The 20850-nt window shown below is 67.4% G+C and overlaps 4 protein-coding genes across 4 annotated transcripts; 2 read left to right on the forward strand and 2 right to left on the reverse strand.

The window, feature by feature from the left end:
- The first annotated feature begins 2413 nt into the window (after window positions 1–2413).
- On the forward strand, window positions 2414–4925 carry PREB (prolactin regulatory element binding). Its single transcript, XM_057396820.1, has 9 exons — window positions 2414–2615; window positions 2815–3001; window positions 3170–3381; window positions 3576–3656; window positions 3727–3851; window positions 3963–4136; window positions 4207–4279; window positions 4366–4525; window positions 4612–4925. The coding sequence occupies exons 1-9, from the start codon at window positions 2481–2483 to the stop codon at window positions 4704–4706; spliced, it is 1242 nt and encodes a 413-aa protein (XP_057252803.1). The 5' UTR covers window positions 2414–2480; the 3' UTR covers window positions 4707–4925.
- A 541-nt stretch (window positions 4926–5466) lies between these two features.
- Window positions 5467–6911, forward strand: CGREF1 (cell growth regulator with EF-hand domain 1). The gene is made up of 5 exons (XM_057396824.1): window positions 5467–5644; window positions 5896–5967; window positions 6189–6259; window positions 6344–6468; window positions 6546–6911. The coding sequence occupies exons 1-5, from the start codon at window positions 5565–5567 to the stop codon at window positions 6909–6911; spliced, it is 714 nt and encodes a 237-aa protein (XP_057252807.1). The 5' UTR covers window positions 5467–5564.
- Window positions 6912–7091: 180 nt separating this feature from the next.
- Window positions 7092–9879, reverse strand: KHK (ketohexokinase). Its single transcript, XM_057396821.1, has 8 exons — window positions 9700–9879; window positions 9489–9605; window positions 9091–9225; window positions 8486–8558; window positions 8085–8231; window positions 7611–7699; window positions 7377–7534; window positions 7092–7265 (listed from the first exon to the last, which is right to left on the reverse strand). The coding sequence occupies exons 1-8, from the start codon at window positions 9822–9824 to the stop codon at window positions 7180–7182; spliced, it is 930 nt and encodes a 309-aa protein (XP_057252804.1). The 5' UTR covers window positions 9825–9879; the 3' UTR covers window positions 7092–7179.
- A 2596-nt stretch (window positions 9880–12475) lies between these two features.
- Window positions 12476–19577, reverse strand: EMILIN1 (elastin microfibril interfacer 1). Its single transcript, XM_057396809.1, has 8 exons — window positions 19243–19577; window positions 17066–17191; window positions 16277–16485; window positions 14394–16208; window positions 13856–13963; window positions 13717–13734; window positions 13221–13355; window positions 12476–12967 (listed from the first exon to the last, which is right to left on the reverse strand). The coding sequence occupies exons 1-8, from the start codon at window positions 19413–19415 to the stop codon at window positions 12636–12638; spliced, it is 2916 nt and encodes a 971-aa protein (XP_057252792.1). The 5' UTR covers window positions 19416–19577; the 3' UTR covers window positions 12476–12635.
- Window positions 19578–20850: the final 1273 nt, after the last annotated feature.

Genomic DNA, 20850 nt, shown 5'->3' on the forward strand with positions numbered 1-20850 from the left:
AGCTGGGGGACAGCTGCTTCATGGTTGGGGGGTGCAGGACCTCCCCCCCTCTCCCCACCTTCTGGGTGTCCCTGGGATCCTGGGGGGGGCATCCTGCAGCCAGGAGGCAGGAGGTGAATGCTGGCTGCAGATTTATTGCTGTGGGTCAGGCCAGGCAGCCCCCCAGCCTCCCCTGTCCCCAGGCAAGGTGGGAGGCACAGCACCAGCCCCACCAGAGCCCACTCCATGTGTCCCTGGGCCACCACTGCCTGCGATGTGCCTGTGGACCCCTATGCAGGATGGGGGTGTGGATCAAGCACCATTCCCCCTGCCCCGATCCCTATGCTGGGGCACAGCACTGTGGGAAAGAATCAGATGTGGGGGTCTCGTGGCCATGGGCACCAGGGGTTCATGGAGGCCGTCCCCTGGTGCCAGCCTGGGGTCTCCCAGCCCTGTGGGCTCATGGCTGTTGGTGGCTGTGGCTGCCCCAGAGGGGCCAGAGCTGGGTGCCCCCCAAGAGCCAGTGTAGAGACAGGAGTGCATTGGCCACTTCTGCAAGAGAGGGAGCAGGATAGGGGCTGGGATGGCAGCACCTTGTCCTTCTGTGGGTGACCTACACCTGGGATGGGGAACCCTGGGGAGTGAGTGCTGGTGTGTGTGGGGCACACTGGGGACCAGCTATTGGTGTGCATGGGACATGGTGGGGACCCCAGGGACCAGGTGCGTCGTGCTTTGGGGGCCCCAGGGATCAGGATGGGTGGTGCTGGTGTGCACAGGGGGTAACAGGGGACCCCAGGGATTGGGTGTTGCCATCATGCACGGGAGACAGTGGGGCCCGAGGCAGGGCTCTCACCTGGAGTAGGTGCAGCAGTGGGTGTCTGTGGGGCAGGCAGGAGGGCAGAGGCGGGGGAGGCCCTCAGTCCAGCACATGACTGAGGTGGGCAATGTAGCTGGTGGCCAGGACAAGGACGTTGAGCTTGCAGAGCTTAGTGCTGGGGGGCACGGTGGGCAGCGCTGCCTGCAGCAACAGGAAGGCCCCACACATGGCTTCGCTCCTGAGCCACGTCTGGGGGTAGAGGGGACGCTCTGCAGAGGCAGGGGCTGAGGGTGGGCTGGGCACTGCGATGGGGACAAGGACAGCGTTGCCCTCTGCAGTGCTGCCTGTCCTGGGGAGCTGGTGAACCTCAGACCCAGCCATGTGCCTGGGGGCAGCCCATGCCCCCCACCTGCACCCCATAGTTCTGCCCCTGACCTGCCTGACATGCTCCCCCTCCCCATGGCAGACACCCCCGGGGGTCCTACTCCTGTGCTCGGCCAGCTCCTTACCTGTCCTGCAGCCAGGGGGCTCTTTGGTGGGCAGAGGGGGGGCCCGGCACCCTGCCTGCACCTGCCCTGCAGTGCTGGGTGCCTCTTTGCCTCCCGCGGGAGCTGGAGGAGGCAGGGGCTGGGAAGCTGCTGTGCATGGCAGACAGCCCCACTCCGTGCCCACCACTGCCTGTCTCAGCCATGCTGCCGTGGCAGTCCCTGCCTGTGCCTCAGCATTGTGAAGCACTGGTGGGCCAGGTGCCTGGGGAGCTCTGGTGCATCCCCCCAATACCTACTGGCAGAGCCTGACCCACATCCTTGCCTCGGCAGGAGCCTCGTGTCCCCCTCCTTGGCACCAGGATGAGCAGGAGGATTCTGGCTGTCCTGGCCTCCCCTTGCTGTGGCTGCCCGCTGCAGCCCCACTAGCCCCATGGTAAGGCCCCACAGCAAGCCTCAAGCCCCAGGCAGGGCACTCACATGGGGTCACGCTGGGCCCCAACCTCATGTGAGGCCCACAATGCTACCTGTGGAATGGGAGCCATCACAGTGCACCCATGGACCCATCCACCCCACACTGCAGCAGGGTGAGGACCCTCTGGGGGCAGCCAGGTCAGGGCTGCATTGAGGGGGAGAGAAGTGAGGCCACAGGGAGTCCTGGAGCTGGGGAGACCCATGGGTGACCTGGCTACCCCACCACCTCCACTGCCCATAGGGCTCTGTGGGTGCATGGGAGGTGGCAAGGCTGAGCAGGGACGCCTATTCCTGGTGCCTGTGGGGCTGCGGATGCTCCCCCGCAGCTGTGGGGCGGGATGGGGGAATCATGACTGCTGGGACATTCCCGCTGGGCAGCACAGGGGGACCGGAGAGGGGCCTGGGGAGGCTCTGCTGCCCAGGGGCAGGGGGTACGGGGGTGCTGCTTGGCTGCGCTGCAGGGAGGCGGCCCCCAGCCCTCCGTGGGGCACACGAGGGGGATGCCCTCGACCATGGGTGGGCGGGGCTTGTGCAGCAAGGGGCGGGACTCGGACCGCAGGAGGCGGGGCTTTGGGTCGGGGCGGGGTTTTGCCTTGAGGAGGGGCTAGCCTATAGGAGGCGGAGTTAGGATCGGAGGGGCGGAGCCATTGTGTGGGGCGGGGGGTGCGTGCCCGTGGCGCCGTGACGCAGCGCCGGGGCGTCGCGGTGACGTGTGCGGCGTAGCCATGGCCCCGCGGCGGCCGGCGGAGCTGTACCGGGCGCCGTTTCCGCTCTACACCGTGCGGTTGCACCCGCGGTGGCCGCTCGCCATCACCGCTGGCGGCGGCGGCGCCGCCAAGACCGGCATCCGCAATGGCGTGGTGCGGCGTAGCGGGAACACGGGGGTCGGGCGGGAGGACCAGGGACTGACGCGGCTGGGCGCGGCGGTGGAGGGGGGCAGCGGCCCTGGCGGGGCCGGCGGGGGTCGAGGCCGCGGGGCTGGCCTCGGTGTGAGCAGGGCCCCGCCGCGGGCAGGGCCCCTCCGCGGAGCCTGGTCTGAGGCCTTGCACCGTCCTGCAGCACTTCCTGCAGCTGGAGCAGATCGGCGGGAAGCTCAGCGCCTCCCTGCTGCACTCGCACGACACCGAGACCCGCGCCACCATGACCATGGCGTTGGCCGACGACATCATTGCAGCGGGACAGGACGCCAGCTGCCACATCCTGCGGTTTAGCCTGCGGGCGCCCGAGCCCGCCGCCGGACATGGCGGTGAGAGCCCGCTACTCCCCGGGGAGGCAGGGACAACACCTGTTGTGGGTGGAGTGGGATGGTCTGTGGGGATGGGGCAGTGATCTGGACCCCTCCCAGCCCTGCCCGTGTTCTCCCGGGCCCGTGGGGGAGCTGTGTCAGGGCTTTGTGTTGTCTGCCCCGCCACAGGCAGCAGGGAGAAGGGGCCGCGGAAGCGGAAGGGCCCCAGCCCGGTGGGGCAAGATGAGACACAGAATCAGACGAGTGAGGTGATGGTAGAGAGTTTGCACAGTGTCCGCACAGATTTCAGCCCCGACGCCTTGCAGAAAGCTGTAAGGTTCAATGCAGACTGCTCACTGCTTGTCACCGGTGGTGCTGATGGCTTCCTTCGCCTCTGGGAGGTAGGTGGGGGGAGCTGAGGCTGGATATTACCATGCCAGTATTGTTGTGTGCCTGGTGGGGAAGGTCTGGCCCCAGCAGTGCCGCGTCAGCAGTGCCTGTGGCTCTGTAATGCTGCATCTTACCCAGGAATTCTGGGGCTGCCATGGGTCCCGTCCTGTGAGACACAGCTCCAGCGCGTGCTCTGCCCTTGCAGTTTCCCAGCATGAAGAAGACACTGGAGTTCAAAGCCCATGATGGGGAGATCGAAGATATTGCGCTGGGCCCTGACAACAAGGTGGGCATCAGATTTCTCCCTGGCCCTGTGGGAAGAGCCCTCCTCATACAACTGCACTTTCTGCACGCAGGTGGTGACGGCTGGACGAGACTTCCAGTGCTGCGTGTGGCAGCAGGACCAGCTGGTGATGGGGCTGTGCTGGAACGAGAACCTGCCTGGCATCCCTGACAAGGCTTACCGGTACCAGGCCTGCCGGTGAGGGTGGGGAGCTGACAGCAGAGTCCGCCTTTGCAGCCCCATGTGAAGGGAATGGGGGTGTCACTGTTGGCCGTGGCAACTGATGCACCCTTCACTCTCCCATGGCAGGTTTGGGGCAGTGGAGGACAATGCTGGGGCACTGCGGCTCTACACTGTTCAGGTGCCCCACAAGCGGGAGCGCCGCCCCCCACCCTGCTACCTTACCAAGTGGGATGGGAAAAGCTTCCTGCCACTGCTCACCCGGCCCTGTGGCACTGAGGTCATCTCCTGCCTCTCCATAAGGTACCTCAGGGCTGGCCAGGCATGGGGTGGGGGTTGTGGCAGCTCCTGCTCACTGTCTGACCCCCTGCAGTGACTCAGGTACCTTCCTGGGACTAGGCACAGTGACAGGCTCTGTTGCCATCCACATCGCCTTCTCACTGCAGGTGAGTAGTGGGGCTTGGTGGGGATGGGTACAGGGGCAGCCACAGCAGCCTCCTCCCTTCCTGGGCTGCACTGTCCTTCCCTGTAGAGGCTGTACTATGTGAAGGAGGCACATGGCATCGTGGTGACAGACATGGCTTTTGTCCCTGAGAGCCGGCATGGACGAGAGCTGCTGGCAGGGAATGAGGCCGCCCTGCTCAGCGTGGCTGTTGACAGCCGCTGCAAGCTGCACCTTCTGCCCAGCCGACGTAGGTGCTAGGGGGCTGTTGCAGCACTGGGCGTATCTTCCAGGCCAGATGGTGGTCACCTGCCTTCACACTGCTCTGCTCCACAGGCTCCCTCCCTGTCTGGCTGCTGCTGCTGCTGTGTGCCGGGCTCATCGTGGCTGCCATCCTGCTGCTGCAGCTCGCCTTCCCAGGCTTCCTGTAGACCCCCGGCCCGGGATGAGCCCCTGGGGCTGGGCAGACTCCGACGGCCCGGGCCCACCCCATGCAGACTGTGAAGAGGATGAGGGACCAGCCCCGGCGCTGGCGCTCGGGGTGTGAATGGGGGAGCCTGGAGACGGTGCTGGCGACCATGTGGGGCAGGCCCTGGAAAAGAGGGGTCCTCCAGCCCCACCGCCGCTATTAAAACCGGAGGGTGAAAGCAGCGCTGTCGCGTCTGTGCCTGCCGGGGCGAGCGGGTGCGCGGTTGCCAAACGCCCTGGCCACGCCCCCGGGCTATAACCCCGCCCCGTAGCAGCCGCGCTGCGCCGTGCCCCGCCCGCCGCAGTGGTCTCGCCCCGGAGCGGGTGCGTGTCACGGCCGCCGCCTCTTTCGGTGCTGGCACGGGTGCCGGTTAACCCCTGCGCTGCCGGCGGGGCGCGGCCGGGCTCACCCCGGGGATACCGGCGGAGGGTCGGCGGGCGTTGGCGGGGGACGTGTCAGCTACTCGGCCTCAGGCGCGGCGGGCGGCATCGTGGGGTGTTAGGGGGCTGCCCTGTGTGTGCAGCGAGTGCTCCTCACGGCGGGACGGGATGCGTGCGTGTGAGCAGTGCAGGCAGTGTACACTGTGCACCGCCCAGCGCTTCCACCCCCCGCCCGGTGCCAGCGTGTCTTCGCCGCGCTGGACCCGGTGGACGCTTTACGGAGCTCCCCGCCCCTCCCACGGCTGCCGCTCCCTCCCGGCAGGGCAGGGGGACTGGCGGTACCGGAGCCCTCCGGGACGGGTGGACGGGGCCGTGACTGTGACCTCCCCCAGGGGCGCTCACCCTGCCCCGCTCACCCGACTGTAGCCTCGGGTCGCTGGATGAGGAACGCGCTGGCGCTGCTGCTGCTGCTGCTGCTGGTCCCGGGGGCACGGGCTGCCCCGCAGGGCGGGGGGCACAGGTATGAATGAGGGGGTGTAAGGGGGAGGGTTCATGGGTGAAGAGAGTGCGCAGGTGAGGTTTGGGTACACAGGTACAGACGGGATGCACAGTAATGGATGGTCCTGGGGTACCCAGTGGTCGCTGGGGTTGATACAGGGCTGTGGGGGCCATGGATGGAGGGGATGCTGTGTGAGGACATTAGGCCAGGCCAGGGCAGGCACTGTGCCCTCCACCCCACGGACACAGGTAACCCCACTCTCTCCTGGCCAGGCCTGAGGACCCTGCAGCCATGAGGCTGGATCCTGATTTTGACCTGTTCAGCCTGGAGTTGCCCACACTGCTGTGAGTCCCTACCCCATGGGAGCCCCACAGGAGCTCCATGGCACTGGGGGCTGTGGATCGGGGGGGTCAACTAGAGGGTGGGAGGCACGGGCAGCACCCAGCTGGCTGTGGAGGAGGGTGCTCCTGAGGACAGCTGTAGGACGCAGCAGCCCTGGGTTGGCCATAGGGCATGCTGTGGGGCAGGGATGGTGTGTGCCTGCCTACAGCCCGACTGTCCCCAGGCTGCTGCAGAGCACAGTGCAGAGTCTGGCAATGCTGGAGCAGGATGTGGAGGCCCTGACACGGGAGCAGGGTAAGGCTGTGCAGCAGTAGGGTACTGGGGGTCCAATAGGGGCAGGAACGCAGTCCCAGCCACACTGTTACCTGTGCCCCACAGTCCTGCTCTATCTCTTTGTGCTGCATGACCATGACCGAAACGGGCATCTGGATGGGCTGGAGCTGCTGCAGCTGCTGGGCACAGTGCTGGCACAGCGGAATGGCAGGCAGCCACACCTTGACATGGTACATCCTGGGGGGCTGGCCCCTTGCACCTCACAGCGCCCCAGGGCTGGGCTCTCATCCTATCCCTGTCCCCGTAGGTGGCTGTGCTGGTGGACCAAGCCTTGGAGAGGCAGGACATGAGCAAAGATGGGCTCCTCAACCCCCGTGAACTGCTGCTTGACCCCCCTAAGCGGCTGCTGTCGCCTGGCCAAGAGCAGGGAGCCCCAGAGCCACCCCTCCTGTCACATCCCAGGGAACCAGAGGTGCTTGGGAGGAACATGGGGGTGAATGGCCCAGGACTCAGGCCAGCAGAGAAGCAGAAAGAGGGGCAGGAAGCCCTTCAGGCTGAATCCCCCGATGCTGGACTCATGAAGGCAGAGGACACCCCCAAAACTGAAGCTCCTGAGGTTGGAGCCCCTGAGGAAGAGACAGCCCTAGTATGGGGGGATCCCGGGGAGGGGTAGAAAGCAGGGCTGCAGACTGGGCTGCTCCCTGCCCCACTCAGGGCACTTAGCATGGGGGAGGGTCCCCCATCCTGCAGCAGTGCCAGGGTTACACCGTTTGCTCCTGTAACATTCCAGGACAGAGAAATACAGGCGCTGCCACCAGTGCTCACCTGGATCAATGTAGGAGAAGGCCATGGGTCAGTGCGGGGGTTTATTGGCAGTGGGGTTGGGTGTGCCAGATGTGCGGGCAGTGGCATGGGGCAGGGCATGGGAATGGGTGCTTAGCTTAAACGATGCCATCGAAGCCCTGGATCCCACATTTCCTGCCTGCAATGCGGCAGCCGAAGGTAATGGCATCCTGCAGAGTCTTCCCTGGGGAATGGGGGGGTCAGTCCTGCTAGGCCAGGCTGGGCCAAGCTGAGCTGTGGCTCTGCTGTGGCCATGGTGACCCATGGCCATGCTGTGGCTGTGCCACGCACTCACCTGCCGAGAGTGCAAAGATGACAGCAGCATTGAAGGTGTCCCCAGCCCCCAGTGTGTCCACGAGGGTCTCTGGGGGGAAGGCATCCGAGTGCACCAGCTCCCCACCTGGCCCTATGGCATCGGCCCCCTCCTCAGCCCAGGCGCAGATCAGTGTGGCGCTGGGGGGCAGAGGGGTGAGTGTGGGGTGCAGCCATGCCCTCCCTGCCCAAACCAGCACCCCTGGACCCCCCGTACCCTGGCTGGATGCGGCTGCGCAACCCCTGCAGCGCCTCGGGGGCCGACCGGTACCCAAAGTGCTGGGCCAAGTCCTTGCTGATGAACACCTGCAGGAGAGGGGCTGAGGCGGGGGAGACACCCCAACACTCCCGGTACCTGCTGCTCTTTCAGCACCGTGACTGCTCCCTCGACTCTGCTCTCCCAACTACTCTCCTGACCCCGACTATCCCTCCTAGACCCCAGCTGCACTCCAGACCCCAACTGCACCCCACACTGCCACACCTTTGCACAGACAGTACCCACCCCCACCCCCGCCTGCACCCCATTGCTCCAAATGCACCTCTTGCCCCTGGCTGCCCCCCATCCCCATCGCGCCCCATACCTACGCCCCAACTCCTGCCACCCCTTCCCGCCCAGGGCCGGTGGCCACGTCCCTAACTCCGTCCCCAGCCAATAGTCCTGCCCCGTCCCACCGATAACCCTGCCCCGCACCACGTCGCCCAGCCCCATCAGCAGCAAATGCTCCTCCCGCGGCTTCTCCAGCTCCACCGACGTGCGGACCCGGTCCTCCGGCGGCCGGGCCCGGTTGTGCTGCTCCACCCGCTGCATCATCACCGCCTGCTCCGCTGCGTTACGAGCCTGCGGCAACGCGCACCGCCCGCTTAGGGCACACGCAGGGTACCCTCTACTGGCATCGGGGGAGTTCCCCCAGACCAGCACCAGGAAGTCCAGCCTAGCCCCAGTGTCCGGCCCAGCCCCAGGATGTCCCTCCCCCAGCCCTTGGTTCTCCCCTTCTGTCCCAGGGATCACCTCCTCCGTCACTGAACCCCCAAGCCCTGAGATACCCCCTGCCCAACCCCAAATGCCCCAGTTCTTCCCAGCCCCGGGCTCACCTCCCAGTGGATCCACTTGTACTGGGAGAGGTCAACCTGCTCAAAGTCGCGGGGTGTCACATCTGGCAGGTTCCTGCAAATGGGGGGTCAGACGGGGGGACGCCAGCAACAGTGTGGGGTGGCCCTGGGTGACCCCCAGCTGGGGGTGAAGGGCTCGGTGCTGCCCGGGGCAGAGTTCCCCGTGGGATGGCACGATCCGCGTGAATCATTAATCATTAATGATGGCACAGCGGGACCCTGAGATAGACTCAAAGGGCAATGCAATGGTGTGATGCCCATCATCCCAGGCCACCACAGCTCTGCGTGAATGGGGCCAGCACGATGCCTGGGTAAGGGCTGCATTCACCCTGCAGGCATGGCCACCGCCAAGGAACCACAGCCTTGGCCAAGGAACACCACTGCCAATCACGACAATGGCACAGGGGCAATCAGGAGCTGTGGGACGATTGACAGTCATTGCATGTGCAGGATTATGGAGAATCACTTGATCTGGAAGCAGTAGCCCTGGCAGGCACCAGCAGAGCCTCGTCCTGCGGCTGAGCACTGTGTGATCCCAGGGTGCAGGGGAGGCCCCAGGTGCCAGGCCCAGGTGATGGGGCCCTTACGTGTCGTAGAGCACGATGGTCCGGGTGCCGCTGGCGACACTGACAACACAGCAGGCGCAGGGCACGTCCCCACTGGGCTGCCAGGCCACGTGCGTCACATCCACACCCCGGCGCCGGAAATCCGCCACAATGAAACTTGGGGGACAGAGAGCGGGGTGAGGGGCGCCACGCACCCGCAGGCGTGCAGGATGGTGCGGGTGCCCCGGCTGGCGCTGGCGATGACAATGGAGGTGGGCAGGCAGCTGGTGGGCTGCGGCACCACATGGCCCACGTCCACCCCGTAGCGCCGCAGGTCGGCCAGGACGAAGCTGCCAGCAGGAGAGATGCAGGAGGGCCGGTGGAAGTGTCAGAGTAGGGCCCCGCCGGCGGCCGGAGCCCCCATCCCGCTCCCCACTTACTCAGCAGCGTGCCCAGTGGCCAGCGAGCCCATGAAGGCGCAGGGAGCTCCCAGCAGCGCCAGCACCGTGCAGGAGTTGGAGGCATTCCCGCCCCGCTGCCATCGCTGCGACATGCACCTGCAAGGCCATGGGCCGTGGGCACCGGTTCAGACCCAGGTCCTCCTCCTCCTCCCAGCGGAGCTGCCCCGCCTCGCAGCCCGCCCGCTGGTACCTGATGTCGGAGTCCTCGGCAGGATACGCCTCCACCACGCTGATGATGTCCAGGCACACCAGCCCCACGCACAGGATCCGCTTCTCCCCGCCGGGGACGGGGCCCCTCCGGGCGGCCGCTGCCATTGCCGCAGCCGCTCCGCTCCGGTACCGGCACCGGCGCGGCCGATAGGCCCCGCCCCTTCCACAGACTCCGCCCCTGCGTCAGGCCCCGCCTCCCTACACCACGCCCTTCCAAGAGCTGTCTGTGCGTGGGAAGCCCGCAGGGGTGTGCGGCGCTGCCCGTGCTGCGCCTCAGTCCTTCGCGCTGCTTGCACACCCCCCCCAAATGCACCCCCTGCCGTGCACACCCCCGTGCACCCGCTCCGTGCACCCCCTCCGTGCACCCCCCCCCAAATGCACACCCTGCCATGCACACCCCCCGTGCACCCCCCCGTGCACCCCCTTCATGCACCCCCTCCGTGCACCCCCTCCGTGCACCCCCCCCAAATGCACACCCTGCCATGCACACCCCCTGTGCACACCCCCCCGTGTACCCCCTTCATGCACCCCCTCCATGCACCCCCTCCGTGCACACCCCCCCCAAATGCACACCCTGCCGTGCACCCCCTCCGTGCACACCCCCGTGCACACCCTGCCATGCACACCCTGCCATGCACACCCCCCGTGCACCCCCTCCGTGCACCCCCCTCGTGCACCCCCGTGCCTGTGCACCCCCCACGTTGAGGTGCTGTGATGTGACAGGCGCCAGGGTCAGGGTGCAGCCAGGGCTGGACTCTGCCCCAGTCCCCATCCAGCTCTCGCCGGCATGGGGCGCAGGTCAGGGTGCAGTGGGCTGTAGCGAGTGACAGCAGGCACAGGCGCGTTCGGCACATGCTGGTTAATGTGTTATAGACAGCGTGGGGCTGGGAGGGAACGGCAGCAGATGTGGGGTGCAGGTAGGCACGGGCGTGGGGTTGGCAGCAGGGCTGAGGTGCAGGATCTGACAGAGCACTCAGGACAGGTCACCATGTCGATGCGTTGTGGCAGAGGCTGTGCTGAGGCCCATGGCTCCCTTGTGCCAGCAGCACAACCTTTGCACGGGTCAGAGAGCACCTGGCACCTGCTGTGCTGCGGCTGGGACAGAGCCTTTTTGGGGCTGGGACACCCATGGGATCCTACTGCGGTGTTGCAGGGGCTGAGAACCTGGCACTATGGGGTCCTGTGTCCCCCACACTGCCCACACTGTGCTGTGGCCAGATGTGCTTTGCCACAGCCAGATATGTTGAGCCAAGGCTGATAGCACAAGTGGGGATATGTGGGGTCATGTGGAGTTATCTGGAGCAGTGTGGGGCCATGACCCTTTACCTAGGAGGGCATCTCCCTTCTGTTTCCATGCGCCTGCCCTGTGCTGGGCTGACGTTAAACTGTCCCTTCACAGGGTGCAGGGATGAACAAGGTGCTGCTGGAGCTGCAGCTGCAGGAGGAGAGGACATTCCTGCAGAGTATGCTGCAGGAGGGTTCCAAGGAGTTACCCCCCGGCTGGCAAGACAGCCGCACTGTAGCCATCATCCCGGAGCCCCTCACCAGTGGTGATGCCCTCTGTGTGCCCAACAGCCCCACGTTGCCCAGGTAGCCAGCAGGAACCAGGGACCAGGGGACCTGCGTGTCTCCATGTCCCTAGGGACCTCAGCCTCATTGCAGCTGCAGTGGAGCGCAGCCCATATCTGTGGCGCCTGGGTGAGGGCTATCCTGAGGTGCTGGCCCGGAGCTTCACCCCCATCCAACATGGCCCCGGGGACATGATGCTGCCTGAGGGCACCGCCATGTACATCAGATGGGAGTGCAGAGCCAGGCCACGCATGTGCAGGTGTGCTCATGTGTTTGCCTGTCCATGGGTGTGAGCTCACCTGCAGTGTGCACCCGCTGCAGGAGATGCACAATGTGGGTGCATGTGCGAGGCTGCCTGCTGCAGGGCAGCCTGTGTGTGCATGCATGCGTGCATACACATGTGCATGCTCTGCCATGTCTCTCCACAGAAGGGCAGCTCAGTATGAGCCAGTGTGGCCACCCACTTCGCACACTGAGGCCAGGAGATGTGTTTGGGGAGCTGGCCCTGCTGTACCACTGCAGGCACACAGCCACCTTGCAGGGTAAGGACCATCCCCACCATGGGCGCAGGGTGCCCACTGCATGTGCCCAACACCCTGACCCCCTCCTGTGTCTCAGCACTCAGCCCTGTGTGCCTCTGGTGTGCAAAGTGGGGCCCCAGGTACAAGAGGTACACTCCCCAGCTCTGCGTCCGTCCATCCTCTTGCAGGCACCATCAGGGGCAGGGCCTGGGGAACACAGCCAGTGGCATCCATGGCATCAAGAAGTACAGGTAAGGGGTTGCAGGGGATTGAGGGCCCCCGCCATGGCTCCTCCATCACCCTTACCCCCCAGATGTTTCAGGGCCCTGAGGCAACAGAAGCTCTTGCTGCGTCAGCTGGAGAAGCCCACCCTGCAGCTCATCCTCACAGGAAGCGAGTTGGGGGCTGGGAGTCATTGCAGGGGGGGGACAGGAGGGGCTGGCTGTGACCCCATGTGCCCCCACCAGGGACCCCCCTACGCCAACTTTAAGGGCTTCTCAGTCAACTGGATGCCAGCAAAGGGTGAATTCTCAGGCTGAGATGAAGACTTCTGATGGCAGTGAGATCCGTGGGACCCCCAGAATGGGGCAATAAACAGTGGGGGCACAGGAAGGAGCTGGAGCCGTGGGTACAAAACCCGGTGCCGCATCTTTATTTCGTGGGGGGTAGTGGGGGGCTGTGGTGGGCGGTGTGGGTCTGGGACACGTGGCAGTGGGGTGGGAATGAGGAGTAGGGGGTGCTGATAAATAATGGGGCAGGTGGGGGGGTTCCTGGTGGGGTGTGGGGACCCCCCGTGCCTGGGGGGCATCCCAAGGGTTGGGTGGCTCTAGGGCTCCTCGGCGTCATACAGCAGGGCCCCACTGAACACAGTGAGGGGCTCATCGGGTGCATGGGCCAGGCGCCCTGAGACCAGGTCCACACAGAGGGTCTCGCCAGCCGCCAACGGCAGCAGGAGGCTGAAGATGCCGAGCGAGCCAGGGCTGGGCTGCAGTGCAGCCACTGGTTCCTTCTCCAGCCCCTCGGGCTGGAAGCCGGCTGAGTCCAGGCGAGCAATGCCCAGGTTGGAGCGGGACAGCACGGCCTCCAGCTTCTCGCCCTTGTGTCCTGTCAGCACCGCGCTCACCAGGTACCGCCCGCTCACCGGCGCCGTGAACATGCCTATGGCCGCGGGTGGTGGATGTCAGCGCCAGCACCCACCCCAGCTCCATCCCCAGAGTGGGTTCTACACCCCTGGGCTGCCCCTCTGCACCCCGTGGCTGTCGATTCACCCATGCAGTGGGCACAACATCCCTGAGCACACCCCAGGGTCATGATTCACCCATGCCTGTGGAGTCCCTTCAGCCCCCACTGTAGCCCCTGTCCCACCCCACAGCCCACCCTGCCCCACATGGGGAGCTGTGTGGCCGCTCACCTGTCTCAGGGTCGTAGGCACCACCGTCGTTGAGCAGGACCTGGTCGAAGGGGACGGTGCCTGGCTCCGTCCGCCGGGTGCTGAGGGCAGCCGAGAAGGCAACACGGGGCACAGAGCCCGGCTCCCCCACATCACCTAGACACCATGTCAGAAATGGGCACCCCAAGCCAGCACCCTGAGCCCTGACCCCACTATACCTGCCCCTTTCCTGCATCCATATGCTCTCCTCCTTCATCACATCCATCCCTTGCGGCCCCAGCTGTGTGCATGATCCCAAGCTGCCCAGTGCCCCCCCATGTACCCCAACCTCCTCCCCTCACCCCATGCCCCCAACCCCAGATGCCGTTGTAGCCCGTCCAGCCCCCATGCCCTCCCCAAAGCCCCTGCCAGTCCCCACCCCTTTGTACCCTCAAGACCCCTCATTCCTCATCCCATCAACCCTCCCCCCCCCCCAAGTCTCCAGCCCCACATGGTCCCCCCAAGCCCCCAGCCTTACCTCTCTCTCCTGGCAGCCCTAGGAAGGAAGGCGAGTTGAGTTGAAGGGGCAGCATGGGGCAGGACACCCAGGCACAGGGTTCAGCCATGTCAGTGCTGCCCCACTGTGAGTGATGGGGCACTGAGGGGCTGCTTCTTACCTTGGGGGCCCATGGGGCCTTGTTCTCCATCCTTACCAGGGGGCCCAGCAGGGCCGGGGGGGCCCATCTTGCCCATGGGGCCAATGGGTCCAGGGGGCCCAGGAGGACCTAAGGTGAAGATGGGTTTAGAACTGCCCCAACCCCACAGCACAACCCACAGGCCCACGTCCCTATGCCTTGACCCCCCACACCTTGAGCCCTCACATCCCCATGACTTGTGTCCCCATGCTCTCATGCACTGCAGCCTCATGTCCCCACAACTTGAGCCCCCATGTCCTTATTACATACATCTCCACATCCCCACATTCCCGCAGTTTGAGCCCCCAGGTGCCCATGACTTGCATCCCCATGTCCCCACAGCCCCGCATCCCCACAGCCCTACATCCCCATGGCTTGTGTCCCACATCCCCATGAACGGCAGACCCGCACCCTGCAGCCTCTTGCTGTCCCTCGTCTCCACACCCCAACACCCCCACCTCCCTACACCCCTCCAGTCTCCGGTGACCCCTGGTCCCCACAATGTCCCGTGCTCCCGCACCGGTGAGGTCCCTCGCGGTCAGGCTCAGCACGTCCCCACGCAGGTGCTCCAGGCTGGTGTTGAGGGCTCCGAGGCGGCGCTGGAGCTGCGCCTGCAGCGCCTTCTCCAGCAGCACCGCCCGGGTGCCGGCTGTGCCGTTCAGCTCCCTCACCGCAGCCCACAGCCCGGCCACGTGCCGGCCCAGGCCATCGCGGACGCCCCGCAGCCCGCCTGCCACGGCCTCCAGCTGCTCACAGACACCCTCCAGCTTGGCCACGCGCGGCTCCAGGCCGGCAGGGCAGCCCCCGGTGCGCGCCAGCTCCCGCGCCAGCGCCTCCAGCCGCTCCTCACTCTCGGCCTCCCGCGCTGCCGCCGCCGCCGCCGCCTGGTCCAGCTCGGACACGATGCGGTCAGTGACGGCACCCAGCTGGCGCTGCCGGGCGTCCTGCTGGTCCAGAGCGTCCTGCAGCCCCTCCACCGTGGCGTTGAGCCCGCTCAGGGAGAGCAGCGCCGACGCCAGCTCGGCCCGCAGCACTCGCAGCTCCAAGGGCAACGTGCCCCCGAAGACGCTGAACCCTTCCAGAGGGGCCTCCGGCTCCAGCTCTGGAGCGGTGAGGCCGGGCTGTGGCGGGCGGCAGGCGGCGGTGCAGGCGTCCACCTCAACCCGCAGCTGCTGCAGCTCTCCAGGCAGCAGTGGGGTGCAGGGCTGGGGGCAGTGGCTGCCATCCGCGCCCCCCAGCTCAGCCTCCAGCCGCCCCGTCCGGTTGCGGAGCTGTGCCAGTTCCTCCACCACGGTGCCCCCCGGCTCCAGCTGCACCAGCAGCCGCCCCAGCGCCTCCCCCTGCTCCTCCAGCAGCTCCCGCAGCGCCCCGCCCTCCGCCCGCAGACCCTGCAGGGTCCCTGCCAGCTCGTCCCTGCCGGCCCCCAGGGCCTGGAGCTGCCCCTCGCTGTCCTGCAGCCGCTGCTCCAGCTGCCGCACCAGTGTTCCGAGCTGCCTGTCCTGGCTGCCCGCCGGCGGTGCTGCGCAGGGCTGGCTGCAGCGGGCCAGCAGCCCCTCCAGCTCGGTCAGGCGGGCACCGCGCTGTGCCCCACTTGCCACCAGCCCCTCCACGGCCCGGCTCAGGTTGGCCACACGTCCCGGCAGCCCGCCCTGCCGCCACTCGGGCTCGGGGAGCCACGGGCCAGCCCGTGAGGCATTCAGCTGCCCCTCCAGCTCCGCCAGCCTCCGGGCCAGCACTGGGGCCTGCCCGCCTGGCCCCGCCACCGCTGCCATGGGCAGCCCCTCCAGCCGCCGCTCCAGCTCGGCCAGGCGCCGGTGCACGTCGTCCGGCAGCGGCTGCGGGGCCAGGCGGCTGCTCAGGCTGCTGATGTGCTTCTGCACCGTCTCCACCGCCTCCCGGTTGCGCTGGTCCACCGAGCCCACCAGTTTCTCCAGCGCCCGCATGCGTTCCCGGTCCTCGGCCATCTGCCGCCGCAGCCCCTCAGTGCTGGCTGTGCAGGCAGCGCAGGTCTCCTGCAGGCGTCGCTCCAGCTCATGCAGGGCCATGGCCGCCGCCGGGCCGCCTTCCACTGCTGCCACCGCGCCGTCCCGGCCACCCTCCTGGTGCCGCAGGTGGGTCTCCAGCTCCTCCAGCCGCCGCTGGACTTGGCTCAGTGCCTCCCGCATCTCGGCCGGGGCCGCGTCAGCCGGTTGCTCGCCCTCGGGGCTGCCGCCCACTGCCGCCCGCTGTGGGTGCTCCAGCGGTGGCTCCCGCCCGGCCCGCAGCTCCTCCACCTGCTCGCTCAGCCGCCGCACTTGCTCCTCCAGCCGCCGCACCTTCTCCGCATCCCCGCCGCCTGTGCCGCATCACACTGTCAGTGTCACCCCGGTGGGAAGTTCCCCCCACCCTGACCACCGGCATTACCTTCACCCCCCAGGCCGCTGAGGGGGTTGCCGAAGCCGGAGAGTGTGGGGCGGCCGGGCCGCGGCCGGGGCCGGCCGGTGGGCTGGGGGACAGCTGGCGCCGGCCCCTCTGTGCAGTCCTCGCCTGAGTACCCCTGGCAGCAGCGCCAGGCCAGCTCCGACACCGTCCGCTGGGACAGCTTGTATCGGGGCCTCAGGAAGCTGCGGTACCTGCGGGCAGATGGGACTCTGCTGCAGCGGGGATGGGGATGGGGAACCCAGCGGGGCAGGCTGGGAACAGCTAGGTGGGGGTCCCGGGTGTGGGCTGGGAGGAGCCCTGCCTGCACTCAGCCCCAGCTCCTGCCAGGTTCCCACTCGGGGGTCATGCTGAGCACCACAGTCCCAGCGTGTGCGGCTGCGTCAGGCAGCGGCTCAGGGCTGGGCAGCAGCAAGTCGGGAGCAAAAGCAAACCCAGGCCACGGTGTGGCCCTGTTGGCCTCTTGCTCAATTGCCGCTGACTGGGAGTTCTCCCCGGCCAGCCCCTCCAACCCCATTTTTGCCATGCCCCCAAACCGCCAGCCCCACCACTGAGGTGCCAGCTGCAGACATGCCCTGGTGTGGCGTGCATGGGGGTCCCCGCGTGTGCCTCGCGGGGGGAGCCGGTCACCCATCCAGGCCCACGCAAGCAGCTGGCTCTTGCGCAAAGTAAACACAACCCCGGGGTGGATAAACACCGGCGGCTGCGGCGGCGCTGCAGGCAGACCCGGCTCTGTCCCATGCCCCCAGGTCCCCCCGGTGCCGTCCCACTCACGCCAGGACGCGGGGGCACTGGAGCTGCCCCCAGGCGCAGGGCTGGTAATCTGGCTTCACGAAGCTTTCGACGCCGTCCTCCACCACGCAGCTCACAGTGCGTGTCACCACGTAGGCACACCAGTTCCTGTGGGAAGGGCTCAGCGTGTCCGCCTGGCCCACACCGGGCACCATCCTGACACACAGCAGGCATCCCCCACTCCGGCACCCCCTGCGCTTGCCCTCCAGGCTCCACCGGTAGCAGCCGTCACGGTCCACAGCTGTGGGGTTAATGGGCTGGATCCTGCCCCGTTCCGCAGCCCTTTCATCCCTGCCCTGCTCAGTCGCCCATAGCACAGGGGCCCTTGGCAGGGGCTGGTGGCACCACAAGAACAGCTGCAGCCCATGTGGGGATGGGGGCTCTGCCTGTGAGGCTCAGGGAGGCCGGGCAGGGTTTGGGGTTCCAGGCACTCCATCACACTATGCTGTGGGGCCTGTGCTCCCAGTCCTGGGGACAGGCACCCCACATGCCACTCCATCACTGAGCTGCATGTCCCCTGTCCCCTCACCACTGGTGGGGCTGGGACAGCCACGCCATGGCCATTGCACCCAGCAACCAGCAGTCTGCAAGTGGGGGTCAACTGCCCCCCCTGAGCCAGAGCGGGTGGTGGGTTGGGGGAACAGTGCCGCTGTATAGTGGCACTGCTGCCACCCCCACACTGGAGGTGCCAGCACCCATGACCAGCAATGGAGTCCCCCAGCTCCCACACAGGTGCAAACCCTGGGACATGGCACTAGACCCCAGCCCAGCCTCACAGGCTGCAGGTACCCCAGTCCCAAGGCACAGGTCCCCAGCCCAGGCCCATGGGGTGCAGGGACCCTGGCACAGCCGTATATGGCCTGAGCCTGGATCCCAGAGCCTGGATCCCAGCCCCATCCTCAGCCCCACACAGAGCAGCCCCACAGGGAGTGGTCCCCCGCCCCCCCCCGCCCGGAGGAGCTGGGCTGCGGTGGGGGCCTGCGGTGCCACGGCCGGTTCCCGTCATCCCGGCTGGTTTCCCTCAGGCCCCGGCTGGATTCCAGCTCCTCCCCGGGGGCCGCCGGGAATTCCTGCGCCTGCTTATGCCCCCCCCCCTTCCCTTCCCATTCCCTTCCATTCCCTGCCCCCTTCTGCCCCACGGCGGCGGGACCCCAGGATCCCACTATAGGGAACCAGGATGTCCACATCCAGGGACGGGATGGATGGGACGAGAGCCCTCCTGATCCGGCAGGGCATGGGGATGTGCCCCCTGAGCACGGGGAGGGGCCACTCCGCCCCCCAAAACCATGGGGAGACCCCACTGTGCCCACAAAGCCACAGGTCAATGCTCAGCCATGGGCCTGCAGGGCTGGGGTCTGGGGGTGCCCGACCCACATCCCCCCTTTCCAGGAATCACTCCGGCAGCCAGGCCCTGCCATCCTGCCCTGGGCTGCGTGGGGCAGTCGTGGGTCTGGCAGTGGGGCAGGGATGGGGCAGCCGCCGGCTGCGGCCGAGCCGGTGCAGCTCCACCTCATGTGGCCACACTGCTGCGGCGCTGATGCGGCCATGATGAAAATGTGACCCCCAGTCTGGTGTGGGACCCTCTCCAGTCCTGCACCCACAACTCCCCGGCCTGTAGGCAGCCCCACACTGCCTACCCGCCGGCACGGCACGGGTCGGGACAGGACGGGGATGGGAACATGGTGGGTCCGGGCTCCTCACCCTGTCCTGCCCCCGACAGTGCTGACCCCGCGCCGGCATGCACAGCACGGACGTGTGGATGTTGTGGCAGGGCCTGTACGGCAATCTCTGGCACAGCAGCACCAAGCAGCACGCAGTCCAGCACCAACACTCGCCCCAGCTGGTCTGCGCCCTCACCGGAGTGCTCCTGGTGCCTGGCCCCATGTGTGCCTTCGGGAGTCCCCTGCGCCGTCCCCTCCACATGCCCCCAGCCCACACCCACCATCTGAGGACAGTGGGATAGTGATGGGTGCGGGTGGCCCTACCATCAGGGCACCCCCAGCACCCGGCACAGCAGCATCCTTCGGGACAGGACCCCGTGCCGGATGTGGCATGTGCCGGCGCCCGGCTGTTCGCGGGAAAACTTGTTCTCCCGGTGCTCTGGGACACGGTACCGCCGGGGATGCCCTCCCGTCCCGCCCGGCGGTCACGGCTCCTACCTGTGCCGGCTGGCGGCCCGGGCAGCGCTGTGGGCCGCGGCGGGGCTCTGCGGGGCCGTAGCCTGGACGGTACCGAGCGAGGCGGCCCCCCCGGTGTAGAGGCTGTACCTGGAGGGGAAGTTGGCGGCCAGGGCCTGGGCGGCCAGGAGGCACGGCCAGAGCCAGGGGGCCATGCTGGGCGGGAGGCTCGGCACGGCTCGGCTCGGCGTGGCACGGCTCGGGCCGGCACGGCGTGGCTCGGCGTGGTGCTCCTCGGCGGACACAGCCCAGATCAGGAGCGCATGGCGCGTCCCGTCGCGGCCCCGTCTCTCCCGGCTCTGCACGGCTCGGCTCCGAACGGCGGCTCTGCCCTCCCCTCGGCCGCGCCTCGGCCAGCCCCTCGCCGCCAGAGCCGCCCCGCGCTGCCCGCTCGACGGGGTCCCCGGGGCCCCCCGCTTCCTGCCAGCCGCGGCCCCCGAGCCGGCCAGCGCGGCCCCCGGCGCGTCCCGGCCTCCGCCGGGCACCGCAGCCCCCGCCGGCCCCCACCGCCCGCCCGGCACATCTGCTTCTCGTTAGGCCGGGACGCCAGCGAGGACGGGAAGGAGGGACGGGGAAAGCCAGAGAGGCCGGGCAGGGGGCCAGGGCTGCAGGCAGCCAGCGCGGCGGGTGCTACCGCCACGGGTCCCCCCCTGCCGCACCGTACTTCCACGGCCTCGCGCGCCTGCCCACGCCCCACATGGGTTCCCATGGCCACCACTTCACATGGCTCCTCCTGCAGCACCCCGCTCCTTGCACACCCGTGGTCCCCACGCTGCAGCGCTGGATGCTACGGGTCCATCCCCCGCTGCACCCTCTTTTCCTGCTTGCCCACGGCTGTGCTTGTGGGTTTCCATCCTGGGGCTCCCTGGGCCAGGCTGTGGGTACTGGCACAGGGTGCCTGACACTGCCGTGGCCCCATGCTGGTGCCATGTCTCAGTGGGTGCTGAGCCCCATGGCACTGTGCTGGGGACAGCGGTCACCAGGGCCACGGGAGTGAGGTTCCAGCCAGGAGCAGGTGATGACACACAGTGGCCGTCTCGCCACGGACAGGGCCCTGCAGTGACACCATGGCTTCCCCAGGCTACACAGTGATGTCATGACCTTGCGCTGACATCACGCCTTGGCGCCAGCCCCGGGGTGACGTCATGGCCTGGCACAGCAGCGCGGGAACCCGCCGCTCCCCAGGGCTGCTGGATGTGGGTTAAGCACAAACAGCTGCAGGCAGCTGGATGGGGGAGGGAGGGATGAGGGGGAGGAGGGGTAAAGTGGAGCCGGGGGGTCTGGGCTGTGCTTGGCCGGGCAGCAAGCCATGGCTGTCCCCAGCCCCCAGCCGCGGGAGCAATGTCACCCCTGTAAGTGCTCAGTGGGGCAGTGAGGCGGGCGCTGCGCAGCCCACATCAAGCCCAGTACGGAGCAGCACCCCCAAGCACACCCCACTGCGGTCCCCACACGCTCCCGTCCCCGCTCCCCCCCTTCCAGCACCTATAATTAGCTCCGGCCGCCCTGGGCCGCGCCCTCCCCGAGGCCCCGCCCCCTGCCCCGCTCCCGGCCTTGTATGGTGTCGGTGGTGGCGGCCCGAGTGGGGGGGCT

This window comes from Pezoporus wallicus, unplaced genomic scaffold, assembly GCF_028554395.1.
Source record: "Pezoporus wallicus isolate ANWC-B61680 ecotype Strahan unplaced genomic scaffold, APGP_CSIRO_Pwel_v1 contig_7265, whole genome shotgun sequence".
NCBI lineage: Eukaryota > Metazoa > Chordata > Aves > Psittaciformes > Psittacidae > Pezoporus > Pezoporus wallicus.